General features: G+C 42.6%; 1 protein-coding gene across 4 annotated transcripts in view; it reads right to left on the reverse strand.

Annotated features, from left to right (window-relative positions):
* SF3B1 (splicing factor 3b subunit 1) overlaps nt 1–9,157 on the reverse strand; it is a 43,128-nt gene extending 33,971 nt beyond the window's left edge. For 3 of the 4 annotated variants that reach the window (XR_010150177.1, XR_010150178.1, XM_024355005.3), the window contains exon 1: nt 9,045–9,157. Coding sequence is in view for 1 of the 4 variants with exons in the window: in XM_024355005.3 (XP_024210773.1) it covers nt 9,045–9,072 (28 nt within the window). In the remaining 3 variants the exon portion in view is untranslated. The remainder of the gene's footprint in view (nt 1–9,044) is intronic. The other variant, XM_063791405.1, reaches the window with a different exon arrangement.
* Between the last annotated feature and the right edge of the window lie 317 nt (nt 9,158–9,474).

Here is a 9,474-nt window from a genome sequence, read left to right on the forward strand (position 1 = left end):
GCTGCAGTAAGCCACGATTGCTGCCACTGCACTCCAGCCTGGATGAGAGACTGTCTCAGAAACAAAGAAACAGAAAGAAAGAAACTCAAAATGATAGAATAGTTTTAATGCTGAATTTAGCAGCCCCAGTTGTGATCGGATCTCAAAATTATTATAGTGTGTTGTGTTACACAGCACCACTACATGCACAGATGTTACTTTGTCCCCAAACCATTATAGCAGCCCAGGCAGCCAGAAATATCCTCGCATGAGCAGGGTGGTTCTTTTTACTATGATCTCTACTTTTGTTTCTGTTTGTAGTTTCATATTTTGAAAAATTTAATCTACATTTGCCCCACTCCCACCCCCTTCGGGCATCTTCTTTTCTTTTCTTTTTTTGAGGCGGAGTTTTGCTCTTGTTGCCCAGGCTGGAGTGCAGTGGCTGGATCTCGGCTCACTGCAACCTCCGCCTCCCAGGTTCAAGCCATTCTCCTGCCTCAGCCTCCCAAATAGTTGGGATTATAGATGCCCACCACCACGCCCAGCTTCAGGCTTTTTTTTTTAAACCACAGGTACATTTATCACTTTTACCTAAATAGGTTTTTGTAAAAGGACCACAAATGCTACTTCCATGAGGATTTAGGTAAGAAACAAATGGATGAATCAGGAGAAATAGTCTGCAATCTCCTCTACAGCATTAGTCTAGTATAAGGACCACCTACAGAGAAATGACCTGGTGCACCTGTTACAAAGGTAGAATCCTAGGTCTTGGATACACTAACTCTGAAACTCCAACTCAGGCTGTGAAGCCCAGGATTCTGCATCATTAACAAACACCCTAGGAAACTATTTTACCTGGCCCTTCACCCCTCCCATTTCCAACCCCAGCCCACCCCTACCAAATTTTCCAATTTAGAGCATCATTTTATACTTTTCTCTACCTCATACACAACTAAAAAACAGGAAAGGGGTGCTGTTTTATAAAAACTGCACACTACACATATTGTGCAACTTGCTTTTTCCCCCTTATCAGGTATCTCTCTTATTTTCCGTCTAAACAACTTTTCCATCCTGAAGTTTCAGCAACTAGTTTCTCATTTGGATAACACTTATTCTGGAACTAATTTCAGCTACTGAATTTTAACTATTGATTTTATGTACCTGCTGATTAGCATCAGAGTTTTCCAATTACAAAGGTTCATAAAATACTGAAATAGTGTTGGTATGAAATCTATGTAAATCATGACTAGGTTCTTATTAAAATTTAGTAACAAAATTACCCAGCCCAAAATCTCCTGGGGCTAGGCAGCTGTTTGTAGTTAATTAATCCTAAGGTGAGTATATTACTGAACTTCTTATAGGCAGTACAATTAAATGTTTATATGCAAATCAGGCATTGTTTTCTGTCTGCTGGAAACTATGGATATAAAGTCCAAACAGCTAATGGGCTTTGTTAACACACTGCAAACTGCAGCACATTTACACATACACCATGTGATCCATAAAATTAAGCCGTCAGATTCCATAAAACTCAGCAGCTTATTATGCAATTCAGAGAACTAAAACTCAGAAATTTCTTAATAAACTATGTGCTAAAATACCAAATATAACATACCCAAATATTTATGAGCAAACAAATTATTACCATGACATTCATAAATAAGGTAACTTTGTGTCTGAGGTTTCGTTTTCAAAATAAATAAAAAGGTGGGAAAAAATACGGCAGAAAATGAAGAACTGATAAAGCTGAGCAGTGGGTTAGTGTTCATTATATTTTGTCCTATTCTCTTCTGCATGTTAAAATATTTCATAAAAGGTAATCTGGGCCGGGCATGGTGGCTCACGCCTGTAATCCCAGCACTTTGGGAGGCCGAGGCGGGTGGATCACGAGGTCAGGAGTTCAGGATCAGCCTGGCCAAGATGGTGAAACCCCATCTCTACTAAAAATATAAAAATTAGCCAGGTGTGGTGGTGGGTGCCTGGAATCCCAGCTACTCAGGAGGCTGAGTCAGAGAATTGCTTGAACCCAAGAGGCAGAGGATGCAGTGAGCCGAGATCGCACCACTGCACTCCAACCTAGGCGACAGAGCAAGACTCCGTCTCAAATTAATTAATTAATTAATTAATTAAAAGGTAATGAGGCTGGGCACTTTGGGATGCCCAGGCAGGCAGATCACTTGAGTTCACAAGTTCAAGGCCAGCCTAAGCAATATGATGAAACCCTGTCTCTACAAAAATTAGACAAAAATACAAAAATTAGTCACTACAGGTGCACACCTGTAGTCCCAGATACTCAGGAGGCTGAGGTCAGAGGATGGCTTGAGCCCAGGAGGCGGAGGTTGCAGTGAGCTGAGATCACACCACTGCACTCTAGCCTGGGTGTTAGAACCAGGCCTTGCCTCTAAATAAGTAAGTAAATAAATAAATAGGTAATCTGTAGAAGTAATTAAAAGTAATTTTCCAAATTTTTCTCTCCCCTATCCATGCCAGCCAAGGTTTGTAAAATTCCACTTCAAATTTTTTATCTCTGGGAATAACAATGATGTCTCTAACTCCGTATTTTCAAAGCCAACACTAAGTTACAGCCTGGTGTGTAAGTATTCCTATAATTTCTTAAATATAAACTGACTAAAAATGTGCAAATAGATCATTTCTGACAACAAATGATCAATGCATAAAACTGCTTGGCAACTGGCTGAGCGCGGTGGCTCACGCCTGTAATCCCAGCACTTTGGGAAGTCAAGACAGTTGAATCACTTGAGATCAGGAGTTCAAAGCCGGCCTGGCCAACATGGTGAAACCCTGTCTTCACTAAAAATACAAAAATTAGCCAGGCATGGTGGTGGCACGCCTGTAATCCCAGCTACTTGGAAGGCTGAGGCATGAGAATCGCTTGAACCTGGGAGGTGGAGGTTGCAGTGAGCCGAGATCACAGCACTGCACTCTGGCCTGGGCAAAAGAGAATCGCTTGAGTCTGGGAGGCAGAGGTTGCAGTGAGCCAAGATCACGCCACTGCACTCCAGCCTGGACGACACAGTGAAACTCCACCTCAAAAAAAAAAAAGGCGGGGGTTGGCAACTATGAAAATAAAAAATGAGAGAACATACCAAAATGAGTAACCAGAGGTCAAAAACAATGAAGACTTGAGGCAAAGAAACGTCTATGCTAATAATCTCTTCCAACTTCAATTATGACCAAAATGAACAAATCCTGTTCCAGCCTAATCCCTTCCCAGTTTGGACTCATAGTTCAATACATTCAGATGTGAAGACAAAGAAAAAAGGGATACTGTCTGCTAGTGACTGAGCAAGAAGAGACTAGGACCTCCTATTGGCCACACAAAACTGCCAAAAGCTGGCACTCTTTAACCCATTTAAACCCTTAAATATTCCAATTTCCACACTGTTGTGCACATCAATAGTTTCTGCCTTTTTATTACTGGGTAGTATTCCATTGTACTACAGTGTGTTTATCCATTCTCTAGTTGAAGTACATCGAGCTGTTTGCAATGATTACAAGTAAGGCTACTGTAAACATTTGTTTAGAGGTTTTTGTGTCAAGACAGGTTTTAATAACACTAAGGTAGGCCGGCACGGTGGCTCACGCCTGTAATCCCAGCACTTTGGGAGGCCGATGTGGATGGATCACCTGAGGTCAGGAGTTCGAGACCAGTCTGGCCAATATGGTGAAACCCCATCTCTACTAAAAATACAAAAATTAGCTGGGTGTGATGGCACGCGTCTGTAGTCCCAGCTACTTGGGAGGCTGAGGCAGAAGTATCGCTTGAACCCGGGAGGCGGAGCTTGCAGTGAGCCGAGATTGTGCGACTGCACTCCAGCCTGGACAACAGAGCAAGACTCTGTCTCAAAAAAAAAAAAAAAAAATTTCCTTCCCATGACTAGCACAATCTAAACCTGAAGTATGATTTCAGAACTATGCTCATACTTAGAGCCAATAATTTTCTGGGTGCTTCCATTGCTTGTGGGCCCCCTAACATCTTGATTGCAGCAGTAATGGGAAGGAGGGAACCAGTTTAGACAGCCACTTTCCCCAATTCCTCCAGACTGTGCGAAACCACAGGACAAAGGTTCTGCAACAAATGAAGTGCAAGGAAAAAGAAAGAGACAGGAGGAACCTATGAACTGAAAAAGATTTAAGAGATAAATCATTAAATCACAATGTACTGTGAAATGAAAAAGATATAAGAGAAACCAACCAATCAAAATGTTATCAGTTTTCTTGGAAGCCTGACTGAAACTGAAAAACAAAGTTTAAAAGAATGGGTAAAACAGAACAGTGACTAGATATTTTATTATTTTAATTTTAGGTGTAATCATGGTATTATCTTTTTAAGTCCTTACACAGAAATACATACTGAAATATTTATGGATAAAGTGGTATGTCTAAGATCTGCTTCAAAATAATGGGAAGAGTAGAAGGGACCAGTGTACAAATTAAACAAAGCTGGCCTAAGCTTGTAACTGTTGAAGCTAGGTGATAAGTATATGAGGGGCTCATTTTACTACTCACGGTAGATTTTTTTGTTATTTTGTTTTGAGACAAAGTCTCACTCTGTTGCCCAAGCTGAAGTGCAGTGGCACGATCTCGGCTCACTGCAACCTCCACCTCCTGGTTCAAGAGATTCTCCTGCCTGAGGCTCCCAAGCAGGTGGGATTAGAGGCACGCACCACCAAACCCAGCTAATTTTTGTATTTTTAGTAGAGATAGGGTTTCACCATGTTGATCAAGCTGGTCTCAAACTCCTGACCTCTGGTGATCCATCCACATCAGCCTCCCAAAGTGCTGGGATTACAGGCGTAAGCCACCGTGCCCAGCCTACCCTAGTGTTATTAAAACCTGTCTTCACACACTGTGCCCGGCCTGTTGTTTTGTTTTTCTGAGACAGAGTCCTGCTCTGTTGCCCAGGCTGGAGTACAGCGCCAGCTGCTCTCTACTTTTCTGTATGTTTGCAGTCTCAAGCAATCCTCCTGTCTTGACTTCCCAAAATGCTGGGATTACATGCGTGAGCAACCCCTGGCCTCCTGTATTTTAAAACTCAGACCTACATATCAAGCTCTTGAGAAAAACAATTCATATCACTGATAGCAGAAGATCACATCTGATAAAACTATTTAACTGCTCCCCACCAATTCTGTCCCTCTGATTTCCCCTCCTGTGCCTTTTCTTCTTCTTCTTCTTCTTCTTCTTCTTTTTTTTTTTTTGAGACAGAGTTTCACTCAGTCGCCCAGGCTGGAGTGCAGTGGCGTGGCGTGATCTCAGCTCACTGCAACCTCCGCCTCCTGGGTTCAAGCGATTCTCCTGCAACAGCCTCCCGAGGAGCTGGGATCACAGGCGCACGCCACCATGCCCGGTTAATTTTTTTGTACTTTTAGTAGAGAGGGGGTTTCACCATGTTGGCCAGGCTGGTCTGGAACTCCTAACCTTGGGTGATCTGCCCACCTCAGCCTCCCAAAGTGCTGGGATTATAGGTGTGAGACACCATGCCCAGCCCTTTTCTTCTTTCTAAGCCTTAGATCCTGCTAAACCCAACTTGTAGCACTTCTTCCTCCTTGATTTTTATTTTTCATTTTTCATCTGAATTATTTTCAGTGTTCTAATCACTGCTCATTACATGTTACAGAGATACTGCCCTCAGATGTTAATGTCTCACCTACACCTTTCAGTCTGGTCCCTAAGTGATATCTACTCTTCTTCAGCCAGATATAACTGGTGAACAACTATTTCCAAAATACAAGGCTTCTAAAAGACATCACAGAAAAACAGGAAGTATATTCTGAATCCCAACCCTCAGCTTTTTCATTAAACAAAACTCCAATAGGACAACTAACTATAATATAAATCATTTTACTGAACACTACAAACAATACTGATAAATTGATTCCTAAATGATTAATTCTATTAAAAAAATTTCAAGGCCAGGCATCGTGGCTCACACCTGTAATCCTAGCACGGTGGGAGGCCAAGGCAGGACTGCTTGAGCCCAGGAGTTCGAGATCAGCCTGGGTAACATAGCGAGACCCCATCTCTAAAAAAAAATTGTAAAAATTAGCCAGGCATGGTGGCACACGCCTGTAGTTGTAGCTACTCAGGAGGCTGAAATGGGAGGATCACTTGAGCCCAGCAGTTGTAGGTTAAGTGAGCTATGATCACGCCACTGCACTCCAACCTGGGCAACAGGGCAAGACCCGGTCTCAAAAATAAACACAGGAAAAAATATATAGATCAGCAAGATACACAATAACAAAACTATAACTATTCCAGCCATTTATCAAGCAAAGAATTAGGGAAAAAACTTTTTCAGCTTTGTGATGTCCCAAAAAATCTAATTCAAAGGATTAGTGGCAAAACAAGCTGATATGTAGGATTTCTGGTTAAACCATTTTCCCTTTACAAAACAGAGAATAATGTGTGTTCCCTGTTTGTATGCCAAAGTCAGCAGTATCTGAAGAACTGCTGGATGGCAAGATTATGCATATTCATAACCATACACCTGACATAATTTAATACGTGGAAAGATCTAAAAGATTTTATCTGATTTGAGTAATTCCAGTTCTTTTTATATTTCAATCCTGGAAAGCATAAGCCACATTGGCCAGGGTAAAATATAATCAGATTGGTTAAAGAGGATGTGAGGCCTGATCCTAATAGAAATGTTTGAAAGGGTTCAGGCATGGTGGCTCATGCCAGTAATCCCAGCACTTTGGGAGGCCAAGGTGGGAGGATCACTTGTGGTCAGGAGTTTGAGACCAGCCTGGCCAACATGGCGAAACCCTGTCTCTAAAAATACAAAAATTAGTCGGGTGTGGTGGCACACGCCTGCGATACTAGTACTCGGGAGGCTGAAGCAGGACAATCGCTTGAACCTTAAAGGCGGAGGTTGCTGTGAGCCGAGATTGCACCACTGCACTTCTGCCTGGGCAACAGAACAAGACCCTATCTCAAAAAAAAATAAAAAATAAAAAAAGAAATGTTTGAAAGGAATATGACAGCAAAATAAATAAATAGTTATCAGTTTATCTCAATCTTGGAGCTAAGGAGAAGAGAAAATCTTAACACAACAGACTATTCTAAGCAATATAACATTTATACTGAGTGCTATAGCAGCATTGCCCCAAAAAGCATTAATTCTGCTTCAGTTTATCAAAAATGGCTTAACAAGAGAAAACAGTGATGGACCATGAAGAACGAGAGTTCCATTAGGAAGGAAGCAACAAGCTATGTCAGTATTATGTGTATTTCTACTAAACATTTATCATCCCCTGACATATCCCATAGGGATGGGCACAGACAGTGCTCAAGTTGAATGTTCTGCTATTTTCTTATGGTATCACTTAATTCACATTGATAGAATAATCTCAAAAATAACAAGTTTGGCCAATGAATAGCAATAGACCAAAGCTTTTAGCTGGGTTTCTAAAAAATTCAGGAAAACTGATCAGAATTCCGATTTTCCTGTCTGAGGGCATCTTACACTGAAGTTACCAATAAATAAGTATCAAAGCTATACTATCAATATCCCCAAATGAATAACATCCTGAATGAACAAAAACAGCACAACTTTATATTTTCTACTTAATTTGCAAAAGGTTATATTTGAGATAGTCTAAAGACAAAATAATAAGGCCTAGGAATACTAAGAGAGCATTTAAATCCTAAATACCTAAAATGGTATACTAATATTAAAGTCATTGACAATTCATTAGCATGTTTGATAAATAGCAGAAAGTTGGACTTCAGGTCCTCTGGGTGACCCCACTATTCAAAGCCATTCACATTCTGGTCCTAATCCAACCTTTCCAGATTCATTTATTTCTTCTCTACTTGCACCCTCTGTTCCTGCTACAGTGGACTACTACTCAAACACACCTTTCACGATTCAATACCTTGTTACAAGATGTTCTCAGGCTCAGATGTCCTTCCCGATTTAAAACTGACTGATCCTTTTAAAACAGGGTCATGTAACCTCCTCAGTGAAACAACCCTAAACATAATCATTCCGTTACCCAGGTTCCCAGAACATGCTGCTTTTTCTTCTACTTAAGCATGCATCTGGCCTCATGAGAGAATGAGAACATACACATCTGTTTCTCCTATCAGACTGTAAAATTTTGGATGGCCTCAGTCTCTTACCTCTCACAGACTAATACCGAGCCAAATACCCAGAAAGAACATATGAAACAAAAGTGACTTAGAAGTCTCGTTCTCAGTGAAAATCTCGGATGCCAAGTCAGAAATCAAAGAATGCAGTTCCAACTTCTCATGCCTCGTCTTTTCTGAAAAGTGATCCCATTTTCTGTCATCTCTGGATACTTCCTAATGAACTCCAGTCTATTCCCAACGTTTTCCTAATTTGCACACTCTGTATTCCATAAAACGATCAACTAGCTTGAAAGCTTCGGCCATTAATGAAAGTAATTTATGTTTTCCTCTTCCATCTGCTCCTCCAATAACCAGTCTCCAATGAAAAAGATCAATATTATACTAAAAGTGACTAAGGGAGGGAAAACAACTACCAGATTTTATCCCCAAATCGTTTCGTGCAAGAAAAATAAGCAAGTAACTGACGCTTGAAGACACACAAGGGTAGGAGTAACGGAATCTCGGTTTAACCAAATTCGATTCAGTCTGCCGGAAAAGCGGCTGCCGTATTTCAGTGCTTTTCTGACCCTCTTCTGCACAAACTATGGGGACGACAGTGTCGAGAGGCGAGTGAGACCTTCTCCCCACGCCCGCTTCCCCGATCCCTTGCCCATGAATCCTACTGAGGAAGCCGCTTAAACGAGGCCCTCTGGTCAGAGAAGAGAAGCTACTGTGAAGTAGCAGGTCCCAAACACTGAACAAAGCGCCTGTCAGGGGTGTAAGAGGAGGACGCCATTACGCGGGGCAGTGGCCTGCGCCGCTGGCGCGGAGGAGACGACCCTTGGCCCCGAAACGCGGGCTCGGCTCCTACGAAAGAAACCATAGGAAAAGGCAGAATCCTAGGAAGAAAGGCTTTTATTAGGCTAGCAACGAAGAAAACACGTAAGCAGGGAAAGACCGCTTACCTTCGTGAGTCTTGGCGATCTTCGCCATTTTGTCCACTCGAACACCCAGACGGAACTGGCGCTCCCAAGAACTTCCGCTCGTCGCCGCCGCCACGGAGAAAAATAGCTGGGGGCTGCACTCTGCGCGTGCGCCAAACGGGAGCGCGCTCCGTCGGGTGACACGTGACAGAACTGCCACCTAGAGGGAACCGCGAGGTGCATTGTGGGTGGGGGAGGAGACACGGTTGGGCCCTGAAGTCGCCTGCGTGGTGACCCAGGAAATCCCCGAGCCGAGCCGTAAGGTCCTTAAGTGAGTAACTTTGCCCTGGAGGAAAGTGGATTCTACGAAGGGAGTTAAGAACAGACAGCAACTCTGGAGGCTGAGGCGGGAGCATCGCTTGAGCCCAGGAGTTCGAGGCAGCCGTGAGCCGTAATCGTGTCGCGCCACTGT

Source organism: Pan troglodytes, chromosome 13, assembly GCF_028858775.2.
Source record: "Pan troglodytes isolate AG18354 chromosome 13, NHGRI_mPanTro3-v2.0_pri, whole genome shotgun sequence".
Taxonomy (NCBI): Eukaryota; Metazoa; Chordata; class Mammalia; order Primates; family Hominidae; genus Pan; species Pan troglodytes.